The following is a 15,597-nucleotide window of genomic DNA, read 5'->3' as shown; positions in this document are numbered from 1 at the left end:
TAAGCACACTTTTTCTTTTGAGAAGCCAATTTCATTTCATATACATAAATATGAGATATGAAGGTTCAGGTGTTATTAAGTCTATTTTGTTGAGATGGCTGAGTAAAGAGTAATGCAATACAGTCCAGAAATTAATGGATTCTTCCTGAGAAAAAGGATAACTGCAAGGTAAGAAGTCTTATCTGGGAGATGGGAGAGAACAGAAAGAGACTATTGTAAGTGAAAGTGAAATAAACTAACTTGGGCTGGAGACCAGAGAAACATTCTTCCTGCAGGAGCAAAGCCATACCCTCAGGCATCCTCCAGACTGCCCATGCTGCTGACAGGGCAGTGGGGCCTGGCCTGATTTGCTCAAACCCTCTGAGCAGCCCTGCCCTGTGTCAGCGCAGGGTGCAGGGATGTGTGATCAACATACTCAGGTCTAGAGTCTCTAAGTCTCATGCCATGGAGGACCAGCTCATATAGACACACAGGTAATATACAAACTTAGTGAAAATCAAAGCACTAGGCTTCTATTTTTGATCCTCTAAGGAACTGAAAAAAAACTCATAGCCTCTGCCCTCAGTGAGAATCAGGGTCCTGTAAACCCTCTTGCAAGAACAAGTGTCAGGATCTGGGGCTTTCACAATGTACTGCAGCGCAAGGATGACTGGAAACGTGAGAGTAGTTTTTAACTTTTGAAATTCCTCAATGTACAAGAGAAGGGTGGGGCCAGAGTGCTGACTAAAAACCAGAAAATTACACTTAGAGCAAAGTAAGGCAGTGTCAGATGCTCAATGACACCCTGCTGTAAACTCAACTCCCACTCAGACCCCAACAGCATAAACACTTCCTGGCAAGAACCCACCAGCCTAAGCATTACTAGTAAGACAGCCCATAAAAGAGATTAAGTGTAAATTACTCAATGCAATTCTGAAGACAAAGCTATGAATGGGAAGAATAAAGCCACAGGGCACTTTGAACCAAAAGAACCATATTTTTGTGGACAGAAAATTTGGAAAAAAAAAAGGAAGCAAGCTTCCTATTTTGGGTTGACCACAGGTTTCACATGGATAATAAGGAGCTCACAGGCTTAACCTTGGACAAGAAATAACTGTTGTGTTTTTTAGTGCTATCTTTTTGATTGGAAAAATGGAAATAATTGCCTTCCTTCCCCTCACACACACACACACAGAAAACAAATAACTGCTTTATACAAATAACTGGTAATGCTGGAAACAGAAGGGAAAAATGTATGGTCCTGGGATGGATAGGAAATGGTGCCGCTATGCAAACCACACGTCAGGCTAGTGAGGTTCAAAGGGACGTATGCCACTGGACACATCAGAAAGGGCGGGCGTGAGGCGGAGCTCAGTGAGCTGCTATCATAACTTCCCAAGTGCCTGTGCTGGTATTACAATTTTTGGTAACAAAAACTTTAATATAAAAATAAATCATTGTCTCTCTCCAAAAAGCTAATCACTGAGTTAAATGCAGAAGCAAGTACTTTTTTTTTTTTTTAATTACCTATTGGGCTGAAATTGTTAAATCTAAGGCAATGGCTAAAAGTTCTCATACACTCAATTAACATAAATTTATTGAGATCCTACTACATGGAGGATGCCACTCGGCACAGGGCAGAGGTGCTCAGGCATACAGTGCTCCAAGTAGAACAGGTATAAATCTTCAATATGTGTAAGACCTTAGTTATTACAAGTGTGACCTGCCAATATATGCAGGATGGTCACATGAAAGAATTTTACAATTTAAAAAAATCTGTCCCATTTACCCCTGATGTGATTATTATGCATTTGCAAGCCTGTTTAAGTAAATGTATACACCTACTATGAACCCACAAAAACCATAAGAAAAAAAATTGTACTCCAATTTAAAACAACTTGTTAAATGTTTGGTTGCTATATTTATTTTGTGAAGTCCTTAAATAGTTAAAGGATAGTATCTGGATAGGAACGGAGAAAGGGCAAAGGGCCTGCTGCAGATGCTAGACGGTGTCCGTGTCTGGGAAACCAGTAAGATCTCTGTGGTCTTCTCCATTCAGAATTTCACTTCCTTTCTCTCTTCACTCTGGCCACAGTTGGGTATTGGCCTAGGGAGACCAGTTGAGCAGCACACCACACCCTCGTCGTCCTCCCCAGCCTGTTCCACGGGCTCTTGCGTCCAAGCAAGACTTTTACTTCCGTAAAGTGCTCACTTCCAATCACTTGTTGTCTCTTTTCAAATGTTATCCAAAATCTGTCTGTGGGAGGATGTTAGCTCTTTCAAACACCTGTGCCCAAAAAAGCCAGTGTTGGGACAGGCGCTGGGGTGGCCTGGCTTGCTGATTCCATGCAGCTCTGACGGTCAACACCACTGGCAAGCAACAGCCATGTGCTTTCCTGACTGGGAAGAGGGTGGTGCTGGGAGCCAGGGCAAAGGCATGGACATCCAAACGCTGAGAGGAGACCCAGACCAGGCAGAGGCCGTGGCCTTGCAGTCTCTTCTTTCAATGGGAGATTAGATGGTGAAGGTAAGGCAGAGGCCATTCAGAGAGGGGCTGTGCGTGCATCTATGGAAGCAGCTGAAGCCTCACAGTGGTGGCAAAACAATATGTGGGTGTGGGATGAGTTTTAAAGGACTTCCATTCTGGCTCCTGGGGCAGGCCCAGAATCTGAGTTTTGGTGATGGAACTTTTTTCACAAGGCCTGTGATGGTGACAGAGGGACCACACTGCAATTCATTTTGGTGGTGTATGTTCCTGTCCCACTGAATGTTATTCCCCTTTCACTATTATTAATGTTAGTAGTTGATAATTCCTTTCAAGTTTATTGATATGACAGGAGGAACACTTCAGATGGAATTTTCTGGCTAATCTATATGCCAATCGTGTGACCTGCAACTCAGCTTACCTTTCAGACAACTGCCTACTCTGCGAAAAGATCATGAGATCCGTTTTGCTAACAAAGCTGTTATGAAAATGTCACATGTGTGCAATTCCCTCATTCTTCCAACACGTGCTGTGCATCTATCACGTGCCAGGCACCACCAGGTGGTGATATAAGAAAGTGAGCAAAACAGACAGGACCCTGTACCCTAAGAGAGCTGACATTTTAGTGAGGAGGAGCATCCTGTCAATTCTAAAGTAGTTCACATATTTCAGGTGTTATTTTAAAATTAAAGACATAACAGTTGACTAAAAAGCATAATGACTAGGAAAATCATGCTAATTTCTCTTTCTGAAACACCAGTATATAAGTTTGGACAATGGTCCTGCCATGACTGTCATTTAGCTGCTGCAAATCCTAGTTGTACATTAATTCCTTTGAGTGGTTACAAGAAATGGCGTAATAGTTAAGTTTGCATATTGGAACACAACAACAGCAAAAAAACACATGAAATATGGCTGTGATCTGCTGGAACGGAAAACATTTGTCGTTGACAGTACTCTCATTTCGCTGATTTCAGACAAAGTCCTGGAAGTTAGAATTTTAATTCAACTCTTTTGCCATATTTTGTACTGGTGTTGAGTAGGGCTGAATGTCAAATGCCAGTGGTGGCTGGGGAAGACTTGGTTCCTGTGGTGACGTCTGAGCCATGGCCTGCGTGAAGAGACCGGGGACAGAGGCAGAATTAGACTGGGCCTCAGACACTCATGTTACTTATTGAGCAGTCACCCAGGTCAAGTTTCTGAACTGCTCTGACTTGCAGCTTTCTCCTTTATAAAACAGAGACAACACTTATTAAGTGGAATAATGTTTTTAAGAGGTTAGGGAGACATCCGCCAGAGAGCAGGCAGTCAACAAATGGGAGGTGTTAGGACATCCCCTCCCCACCCCATTCTGCATTCCTAGGTACTGCCTTGACCAACCTTGTCCTCTCTGGCACTGTTTGTCCCTGTTCCAACTGGGACAGCTCTGCAAGCTCTGCAGTTATCTGTGTCATCATTCAATTAACAACTGTCTCCCCTACTGGACTGTACACTCCACAGCACAGGGATGATCTGCCATTCTCCTCATTGTAGCCTCAGCTCCCATCACAGAGGTTGGCACATAGATAGTACACAGATGTTCATATCCATGAATGACAAACAAAGGAAGACAAAGACCATGTCTGCCTTGCTCACTACTAAGTCCTAAAGACTTACACAGTTGATAAGTGAATGCGGGTATAAATACATCAGAGAAAAACCTAAATATATGTAGAATTCTACAATGCTCAAGTCAGAAGACACCTAAGTCATCTACTAAAAAGGCAACAGTATATGTGAGAAGAAGGTATTCGTTGGGAAAACATAGTCTCTCGCTTCTCATAGGATTTTGGAAAACAAAGACAGTCCTTTTGAGATTAAGCATCAGGATCCATTTGAAAAATACAATTTGATAAAGTAAGTACAGTAGTACAGAATATTACTAAGCCTTAATCTATTTGCTTGCTTAATATATATGCTTTATTTTTCCAGCAATATACTTAAGCTCATGGCTTATTCCAAATAATGCCATTAAGTCTTTGCTGAATGTTCCCCAATGCTGGATATTAGGAAGATGCCTGGATGTATTAGGACAGAGTGAACACTTAAGTGTGTAAGGAAACCTGAGCTTTAGTTTGTGCTCCAAAAATAGTGGGCCATACAATGCCAAATTTATGGTGCACACAGTATTAGGGAAGGGATCATCAATGTGGACCTGTGCAAAGAAAAATAAGGCAAACTGATTTGCTCAATGGAGTTAAAGACTACATTATTATGGTGCAGTAATAAGTATTGTTTTTAAAAAGGTTCCCTTCGATAAACCCCCACAACTTTCCATGTTATGTAAGTGAGGGAATGAGAAACAGCTTCTAAGCATTTACAACATGCATCTCCTCCACTGTCTGAATATGAAATTAGAATGTGTCATGATATTTGACAAAAAGTGTCCCCACCCACACAGTATCAACCTAGACTACCACTTAGCAATTAATCTAGTAGCCCAGTGTGGAAATTCCCCATGGAGCAAACAAGGCTCATCTCTACTGAGCAAGAACTTGTAGGCTGTTTCCTGTAAACCAGCTAGTATAACCCAGCATCTTCTCCAACAATGAACATCTTGTTTTCATGCATCAAAATAGAAGGGCAGCCTTCTTTCTTGGTATATTTGTCAGTTTCCTCTTTTAATCATATAAGGAGGTCACTTGATTTTGGAACAGGCAAACAGGCACACTATTAAAAATACCGAGTGTCCATTAGTATTACATGTGGGACACTATTCCAGGAACTGGGGATATCGCTGTGACTACACACATGCGCACACGTACACACACACGTAGCCCCTCGACTCACAGGGCTTGCACTCTAGTAGGGACACACCAGGCTGAATACAACAAATGATCATCTTGCACATGGGACAGAAGAACCTTACATTGTCTTTAAATAGTGCAAGAAAGCAACTGCATGAAATACAATTGTTCAGGCAAACGATAAAGCTCACATGGCAAAGAGAGAGCTTCTGCTTGATGAGAATCCTCAGTGTCATTTACGAAAAAATGATGTTTTTTACATGTAGATGCTAGTGTTCCTTTAGTGCTCATCTCAAGAAAGTGCCTAGCAATAACTGATAACAGATAATGTACAGCTGTGTATTGGAATGACCTGGATTTAAATCTTAGAATCAGTTAATTTAAGCTTTTTATTTTCTTTAGGGTATAGGAAAATGTTTTGTAAAATAAAAAGTGTTCTGCAGGCAGACAGGATTCTTCTTCTTCTTAATAATTTGGTGAAACCTCAATAGAGAAGGTCCACATTAAAAAATAAAATATTGAACATTTTGGACTGACCAAGTCTTTAATTTTTTATTTAGAAAATTAAGTAATCAAGTGCTCATTGTAAAGAAACACAGTTTATTATTATTCTGTAATAATAAAAGCCCAATAAATCCTCTTTCATCCTTCTCAAGAATAACCACTATTGACAGGTTAGTGTATGTTCTTCCAGATCTTTTCCTATGAATATAATTTTTTCCTAAAAAATGAGATGTTACACATTCTCTTCTTGAAACTTGCTAAATCTCATTCTGTAATCGGTAACAATTTTTAGTTGACTTTACTTTTTAGAGCAGTTTTAGGTTCACAGCAAAACTGAGCAGAAGGTGCAGAGATTTCGCATATGCCCCCCACCTGCCCTACCACATACGCACAGGCCTCCCTGACTGTCAACACCCCCACCAGAGTGGTGCATCTGTTATAGTTGATGGACCTACACTGGTATGTGTCATTATTACCCAAAGTCCACAATTTACATTCGGGGTCACTTTTGGTGGTGTTCATGTTATGGGTTTGGACAAATGTATAATGACAGGTACCAACCATTATAGTAACGCACAGAGTAGTTTCAGTGCCCTAAAAATCTTCTGTGCTCCCTCCTTCCCCAATAACCTGACAACCACTGATCTTTTCCTGTCTTCAGTGTCTCCTCTTCCAGAATATCATATAGTTAGAATCACATAATATGAATCCTTTTCAGTTTATTTTATTTCACTTAGTAATAAGCATTTAAGGTTCCTTCCACATCTTGCTCATTTCATCTTAGTGCTGAGTAATATTCATTTTCCAGATGGACCATAACATTCACTTACCGAAGGATTACTTGGTTGCTTCCAAGTTTTGACAATTATGAATAAGACTGCTAGGAGCATTGGTGTGCAGGTTTTTGCGTGGATGGCAACTTTTCCACTCCTTTCGCTAAATGCTGAATAGTGCCATTCATGGATTATATGGTAAGAGGATGTTTAGTTTCAAAAGAGACTGCCAAACTGTCTTCCAAAGTGGCTGGGTAATTCTGCAGTCCCACCAGCAATGAAGGAGAGATCCCGGTGCTCCACATTTTCACCAGCATTTTGTGTTTTCCATGTTCTGGATTTGGCCATTTTAATAGGCATGCAGTGTTTTAATTTTCAATTCCGTAATGTCACACACACTGTTGAACATCTTTTCATATGCTTATTTTCCATCTGCATATTTACCTTGGTAAGCTGTCTGTTAAGGTCTTTGACTCATTTTTTAATCTTCAATGCATATGTATCTACCTTCTAATTTTCAATGGCTGCTTAGTATTCTAGCATGGATGTATCATCATCTATTTGACCATTCTCCCACTATGGAACACTTAGGTTGCCTTTTATTTACTACCATAAATAATGCAATGAACATAGATTCTGGCATTCTAATAGAACAGTTTATGTAAGAATTTAGTAAAACTGAGCAGAAGGTGCAGAGATTTCGCATATGCCCTACTACGCACAGGCCTCCTCCACTAGAATTGCTGAGTGGAAAGGTATTCAAGCTATGCACTTTTCATGGATTCTGCCAACCTAGCATGCAAAAGGCCACACAAAATAATATTCCTATTTCTTCATGCCTTTTTATTCTCTTAACTTGGATTCTTTGATTACTATAATTGATAATATCCCTAATATATGCTCCTCCTTAGCTATGATAGTCTATTTTAAAACATTCTTAAACAGCTATTTGACAAAACTTTTCATGAAAATAAATAAAATTTTAAGCAAAATACAAAAATCAAAGGAAATTTACTCAAAGTTACACAAGATCTACGCTGACGGTATAAAGAGCATCTGAAAAGTGTTAAGAGAGGAAGAACATGGTGTAATTACAGAAAACAACTGCTATGCCATCTGAACCCATATCAAGAATGCAAACTTTTCCATGAAGCATTTCCTGTCATAATTGGAAAGACGGCTCCTGTAAACATAGGCGGATTTCAAGGTACTCAGCCTAACGTTGTTTTGATACATAACACTCTTCAGACAATACTATACGAAATCAACCCTGGAAACTCTGGAGACACTACCGACTATATAAACCACATTTCCTGTTTTTAACCCGTATGCCCCAAATCAGTTATCACTCCCAGTCTGCTGGTAAAAATAGATTGAAAAATACTATAAATATCCCACAATGTACTTTTTTTATTGTCAAACTGAAACACTACATGAAAAAACTTTGATGTATTTTTTTTCAAGTAAATTATCTATTCAATTATACTCTGAACACACATTATCGAAATTACTGCCTAATTTTAAAAGAAAAGGTAACCAGAAACTATATCATTATTAGTAGAACAGAGAGGAAGTCCTAACTACTCTGCAGCAAAATCAGCTCTTGTTGGAATAAAGAAAGAGTTTTAATTTCCAGGTCTTCTTCAGGTTTTAGTGCACTCATTCCCAAATTGATTAATGTCTTTTGCCATACAGTGGATTTTTCCAATGACTATTTGAGGAAAGAACACTCTCCCTATGTAGCACCCCTATGGTTACCTTCACCCTCTCCAGCTTTCTGTTTTCTATCCCAGGATATTGTTTTTCATTGCTTTCATCAATAGGATCTCCTATTGATCAATATGATCAATCTGAATAGGAAAATTCTTTCCTTGAGAAAAGAGAAAATATTGCTGACAGTGAAAATAACAGTGAAATGGTTACATGGCTTATTTTTTCCCTTCTGTAAGAAAGGCTTCATATTCATAAGAGTTTAGATTCATAAACTTCATAGAGAAACAGCTTTTAAGACTCAAAATAAGCAAGGGGGAAAAAAGCTCTCCCCTCCCATTTCAAAATTTAAAGTGTGATGTATAAAACAGACCATAAATTATCCATCCTAATATAAGATGTTACAGAACACATCATACATTCAGCATAGAATACAATTCACAAACTTGATACACTCAATTTTAGACATAAAGGTAGAAAATTAACTTACTATAAACTGACAAATTAAACCATTTGTTTCAATTTAGTTTTCTGTCAGAATTTTTTTTTCATTACAAGGAAACTTCAATTTGAAAAGTGAAAGTGACAAGAGAATAGGATTCATCCTACATGTGCAGATGAATGAATTTATTTTATACTGTGAGGTGTTGCTTCTGGACCTACTTCTTCATAAACAGGGTTGGATTCACTGTTTGATTTTCACAATTTCAAGAAGGTGCTTTTTAAAAAAGATTTTAATGAGCTGAGATCAAAACCAATGAATGCTATGAGAGGGCTGGAAGCAGGCTAGGGTCCTGGCCCCTTATTTCGCTGCATGGTCCCTGTGACTAAAGGAGTGAATTCTGGGAAGGGCTCCTGCCATGGCCTAGCAGTTGAGATGGTGCATAATGCAGGCAGCACCATGACTGTTGCTGAGCGTCCCACTGCATCCCTTTGACTGCAATCATTACTGTGGAGCATAGGAAAGAAGTAATAGGGGATAGTCCCTATTCTTAATACAGGGTTCCACATACAATTGAAGGAATAGTCATAAAACCTTACACAAAGAAAACATCTTGAAATTAAAAAAAATTTTGAGTCAGCCAGGTGTGGTGACTCACACCTGTAATATCAGCACTTTGGGAGGCCGAGGTGGGCTTATCACCTGAGGTCAGGAGTTCAAGATCAGCCTGGCCAACATGGTGAAACTCAGTCTCTATTAAAAATACCAAAAATTAGCCAGGCGTAGTAGCAGGCACCTGTAATCCCAGCTACTCAGGACGCTGAGATAGGAGAATCGCTTGAACCCAGGAGGCGAAGGCTGCAGTGAACTGAGATTGCACCATTACATTCCAGCCTGGGCAACAAGAGCGAAACTTCATTTTAGAGAACAAAAAACAATTTTGAGTCATAATAAAATGGAAGGCAGAAAAAAATATGAAAGGCCAATTGCCAACTGGGATTTTAAAGTACCATTTACATAGTAAGAAATCCAAAAGTGGGTGAAGGATATAAACAGACACTTTTCAAAAGAAGATATATATGAAGCCAACAAACATATAAAAAAATGCTCGTCATCACTGGTCATTAGAGAGATGCAAATCAAAACCACATTGAGATACCATCTCATGCCAGTTAGAATGGCGATCATTAAAAATCTGGAGACAACACATGCTAGAGAGGATGTGGAGAAATAGGAACACTTTTATACTGTTGGTGGGAGTGCAAATTAGTGCAACCATTGTGGAAGACAGTGTGGCAAGTCCTCAAGGATTGAGAAATAGAAATTCCATTTGACCCAGCAATCCCATTACTGGGTATATACCCAAAGGACTATAAATTGTTCTACTATAAAGATACATGCACACACATGTTCATTGTGGTACTGTTTACAATAGCAAAGACCTGGAACCAACCCAAATGCCCATCAATGATAGACTGGACAAAGAAAATGCGGCGCATATACACCATAGAATACTATGCAGCCATAAAAAACGTTGAGTTTGTGTTCTTTGTAGAAACACTGATGAACCTGGAAACCATTATTCTCAGCAAACTGACACAAGAACAGAAAATCAAACACTGCATGTTCTCACTCATAGGCAGGTGTTGAACAATGATAACACTTGGACGCAAAGAGGGGAGCATCACACACCAGGGTCCATTGTGGGGGCTATGGGAGGGTTAGTGGGAGGGAGGGTGGGGGAGGAATAACGTGGGGAGAAATGTCAGGTATAGGTGATGGGGAGATGGTGGCAACAAACAACCTTGCCATGTATGTACCTATGCAACAATCCTGCATGATCTGCACATGTACCCCAGAATCTAAAGCACAATAAAAAAAAATTGAACTTGTCATTAAAAGCTTTCTCACAAAGAAAGAAAAAAGAAATCTAGGTAGAAATTTACATCTTTAAGAAGACTAATTTTTGAACATGCCACACATTTGTTTAGATGACTAAAACCACAAAGCACTGGGTTTGCACCCTGTTAGGACTGATGACACTGAAGGTGAGGCCAAGAGAACAGGGCTAAATGGGAGTGTCTGGATTGAACCCCACCCGAGCTGGGCAAGCTGCCTGCCTGCAGGAGCCTGCATTTTTAAAGCTGCAATGCCAGCTTAGAGTGTGCTCAGAGGATGCCACCATCGAGGCACACAGGCTCAGAGAGGCAAGGGCAGGAACAGTGCCTCATTTCATAGACAGGATTTTGTTTCTTTCTCTCTTTATAAGAAAATCTCATTCAAATATTGAATTCCACATTGCTTATTATTTCTCTAGAGATTTTATTAGCAATTACTCCGCTGTTCTTCCATCTTCAGTATCAGTACTTACTTTCATCACTCCACCAAATTTGTTGCTTAGTGCCTGGTACATTGTTGTGCAGATCCTTTATCCAAAAATAAGGGCAACCCCTTTACTCTTCTTGGTATCTTTATCATTTGTTAATAACTTTGCCGTACTTGGAAACTCTCCCTCATGGGTCAGTGTTGGTCAGAAGGTCAAGGAGCATATGCACACACTGCCTTCTCCTTTGGGTTAAGCTACTGTCCACCTGTCAGCAGGAGAGGGCCACCAGATCATGGTCCTTGGGTCCTTGAGCCCCTTCTCAGCTCTGTTAAAGGCACCTGAGACTGAGGCCCACAGTACTTTGCAAACTCAATTCCAGTTGGCCCATGAACAACAGGAGTTTGAACTGCATGGGTCCACCCATATGTGGGTTTTCTTGAGCCTCTGCTGCCCCTGACACAGCAAAACCAACCCCAATCCTCCTCCTCCTCCTCTTCAGCCTACTCAATGTAAAGACGACAAGGATAAAGACCTTTATGATGATCCACTTCCACTTCATGAGGAGTCAATATATTTTCCTTTCTTATGATTTCCTTAATAGCATTTTCTTTTCTCTAGCTTACCTTAATACAGAATATAGTATATACATAAAACACATGTTGACAGACTGTGTTATTAGTAAGTTATCTGGGCAACAGCAGGCTATTCATAGTCAAATTCTGGGGGTGTCAAAAGTTAAACAAAGATTTTAGACTGTGCAGAAGGTTGGCAACCCAACTCTCTGTTGTACAAGGGTCTACCATATTTGCAAATATGAAGATAAACAAAATGACACCATATTGTTAGTCCTGTAGTCTGACCCATGCCTGGTATGCTATGAATGTTTCTTGGTAAGAGTGATAAAAGTTACAACTGGAGATGAAAAGTTGGGCCTAGTTCTCTTATTGGAGCAAGTTACATAGCCTTTCCTGATTCTTCAAATTTAAAAAATTTGCTACATGGGGAAAAAAGCATCTAACCCCTGTGTGAAGATAAAATACAAGAATGTATGTAGACACAATGATTAAACTATAAAATATTTTAATTTGAAAATGGACGGAATGAAATACCTGAATAAATCCATCAGGTTTTCAAAATGAACCAAAGCAAAATGCCGCCTGGCATTTTATTTTCAACACCGCATGCTTAAACACCACCAAATAGGCCAACTCTGCAACCCTGTGTTTCCCAGTTCCCATTTTCAGGTATTTCCAACAGAGCTGTTATGAATACAGCTGCTCCTGTCTTTTGGTGGGCATAAACACTCATGCTCTTGGGTGACAGCCTGGAATGGAGCTGGCTCACTGCACCTGTGGTATCTTCAGGGTGCACTGCAGTCCCTGCGGGGAAAAGCTAGAGCTAACACCCCACCAAGAACACCGCATGGTCACTTACAGTTTATGTGCAGTGCTGCTGCACACAGCGCACGAGTCCATAAGCAGCCCACTCCAGGGAAGCAAAAAGGAGCTGCCGAACCTGTTTTCCTTAGCAGAATATGACAAAGAAGTCACAGCACAAATCAAGAAGGAAAATCAGAAGAAACAAAAGTCTAAGCATACCCACCAATTTTTCTTTTCATTAATACAACCCAACCATAGAGTATAAGAATATTAGTTTCTTTCATATCCATCATATGTAAAGCCCATGAAGGTGGCTTTTGTGATTCTGTAAAACCTCTTATTAAATTCCTTCAATATACAAACTTGCTAAAAGTGATATGCATTCTATGCAGAATTCTTAGTCCTTATTACTGTAATCACAGACTCACACCATTTGCAAGCAGAAATGATAGCAATTTCAAAAAAAGAAAAATGCGCTTTCAGATAAATTTTTGAATTTACTCTGGTTGTCACTCAAACATTTTGATTAGTATGTGATACTACGAGAAAATTAAAGTAAATTGATCTAAAAAAAAATCCATGTCCCAAGTAAATATCCTCTACAACATAAAGATTTTAACAACAGTCTTTAATTTGCTCCCATAGACATAAACTGCTTTGTTGATGTCTCTTGCTCTACACACTTAAAAATCTAGCCACAAACTGAGTTTTTTATGCTAATTGTACTATTTTTAGACTGTTTATACAATGTAGAGTTTAAACACATTGATTAGCTTGCTGAAAAAATAACATATTTTTGTAAAGTGATAGGAGGCAGAGGCAGAAGTCCCAGTTTTGTCAACCAAATGCTTCTTGATGGCCTTAGATGACATTTCATCTGGACTTCAGTTTCTTCAACTGTAAAAGAAAGGGGTGTGATAGGTCTTCTCAGCCTCTTTCAGGCTGATAAGCAACTACCCCTTTACTGTGGTCTCTTAGAAAATGTTCAAGACATTTTCAATAAACACTCGAAAGTTTTCCACCTTGAAGGTTTAGAATAAATAGTAACTATTTATTACTATTAAGCTGCTCTATAAGTATTTTAGGGTTAGTTTTTGCTGCTTACCAAGAAAAGATGGTTAGGAAAATTGGACATGATTACCCGGTATTTACCAAGTGCCTTTTATCTCTGAGGCTCTATCCTGGTTTTGGGAGAAAGTCACAGAGATGGCATTTCCGACCTCAAAGTAGAAAACAGGAAACATACAGAGTTGCTCTGTGGTTTAACTTTCTTAACAAATTCTATCAGATGTTCATTTTCTACTAAAATGAGTAAATCCATGTGCTGCTCCCACTTTCCCATGTCCCAAGCACATGGTTCTGAGCCGCTGATGTGCATGGGAGGTTTTCTTAGGAGCTGCAAGGTGAGGGCTGTGAAGACACAGCTGCTCCAGGGGCTCCAGGGAGCCCAAGGGGGTCACACCTGGGAAAGACATCTGTGGGAGAAGCCCAAGGGACACAGAGGCCAGGGGAGGTGCACACACCACAGGCAGATGTGTGGGGGAGGAGCCCAAAGGACAGAGAACCAGCAGGCACCCTGGGTCAGGCCCTGTGATGTGTCAGGAGGAGGGGAGCAGGGCAGAGTCGGAAGGGAGAGAGGGAGGCAGGGCCCTCTGAGGGCAGAGGAGTCCTTGAAGGTGTTCTCAATGAAGTTCCAGAAGCCAGTGACCAGATCAGTACATGCAAACAGCTTAAAAGAATACATTAGGTACTGGTGGCTTCATTCTAAATGAACAGTTCTCAAAACTTTTCTTTCAGTTCTAGCCACAATAAAGGCATTTGAATTATGTTGCTTTTGATGACACTATGAAGGTACTGGCTTTTATTGAATATCATGCCAGAAACCAATTTATAGCATTGTTATGATGTAAGAGCAAGAACACTTGGAATACACATTTTTCAGCTCCACTCTAAGAATTACTTTTCCCCTGCCCCAAGTTGGCCATTAAGAACTATAACTTACTTCCACCTCACTCCACCTCACCCTACCCCAGAAACAAAGAAAAACAAAGCCATTTAAAAACAAACAAGCAAACAAAACCAGAAAGGTAGGTTAGGAAATGTGGACATTGGAGGTAAATGAAAATATATCCAAAAAATTCATCTCTTAAACATCTTTCCGTCCTGTCCACACAGTCTTCTGTTCTCCTCCTCTATCCTGTCATCGCTGCTGTTCTCCTTACAATTCTTAGAATGTTGGCACCACAGCTGGAGGCATAATGCTTTGATGCCCTGAGCACAGACAGCAGGTTCAGGGCTGAATGCAGCCAGTGTGACTCCAGGGTGCTGGGGTGACAGGGCACATCGCAGTCCTGGGAGGGAGCAAGGATTAAGAATGACTGTAATTATACAACGATTTCCTATAACAAAGGAGAGACAAACAGAGCCAGTGGGTGTCTGCAGTAGGCACAAGTGGCTTCCAGGGGTTTCTTTTAGAAAACATGTCTGTCCTTAGGTTCACCATTGTGATTTAATCCCTCAGATTCCGTTAACCAGCGACTAAACTACCAAAGCATATGGTGACTTAGTTTCTGAGTCCAACTATAACATTTGGAAATCATCTGAGCCTCAGCTGTCTATTGTGATGCATGTTATAAATAACTGGGAAAGTACACTTTTCAGTTTTCCAGTTCAAAGGAATAATTTGGAACTGTCTATAACCCCACACTAGTCCAGTGCCTTCCACCCATACAAATACTAAGACAATCCTAAAAGTGTTTCATTAAATCTCAACTTACTGCAGAGTGCAAAGATATTAAAGTTAATCAAGTGGTTTTGCTCTGGCAGGCCAGCTTTCTTTCTAATGCTAGGAGAATATGCATTTCTAACTGTGAACTAAGGCCCTAGCTCTGGGGTGGCATTGGAGGGGAGGTAAGGCAGCTAGGCTACACGTACATGAAGATGATCCAACCTGCAGTGCTTGTTGTCAACTTTCAATATTCCCATGTACAGAGCTTGTCTTGTTCTATCACTGGACCCGCCGCCCCAGCCCAGCAGAGCTGGGTGGCACAGCTGGCTGAGCTTTGTCATCATGTGTGCAGACACCAGAGGCTTCCCCAGCTCTGCAGAGCAGGCCTGAAGCCAAAGGATCAAATGAAAGGCAAGTCCTCCAATGCCCCACGAAGTCTTCAGACTGAACCATTTAAGAAAAACAACACATTCAGGGCTAATATT

The 15,597-nt window shown here is 40.3% G+C and overlaps 1 protein-coding gene across 4 annotated transcripts in view; it reads right to left on the bottom strand.

Annotated features, from left to right (window-relative positions):
- Positions 1-15,597, bottom strand: part of EXOC2 (exocyst complex component 2) — a 227,262-nt gene that overhangs the window by 16,196 nt on the left and 195,469 nt on the right. Inside the window, exon 24 of one of the 4 annotated variants that reach the window (XM_054253781.2) lies at positions 1,891-14,735. The exons of the other annotated variants lie outside the window; for them this stretch is intronic. Coding sequence (XP_054109756.1) covers positions 14,524-14,735 — 212 coding nt within the window. The 3' untranslated portion in view covers positions 1,891-14,523. Of the gene's footprint in view, positions 1-1,890; positions 14,736-15,597 lie in introns of those variants that run through there. 4 annotated transcript variants of the gene reach the window in all.

Source organism: Callithrix jacchus, chromosome 4, assembly GCF_049354715.1.
Source record: "Callithrix jacchus isolate 240 chromosome 4, calJac240_pri, whole genome shotgun sequence".
NCBI classification, from domain to species: domain Eukaryota; kingdom Metazoa; phylum Chordata; class Mammalia; order Primates; family Cebidae; genus Callithrix; species Callithrix jacchus.
The sequence above is the reverse complement of the archived record's forward strand: the minus strand, read 5'-3'. Positions and strand labels throughout refer to the sequence as shown.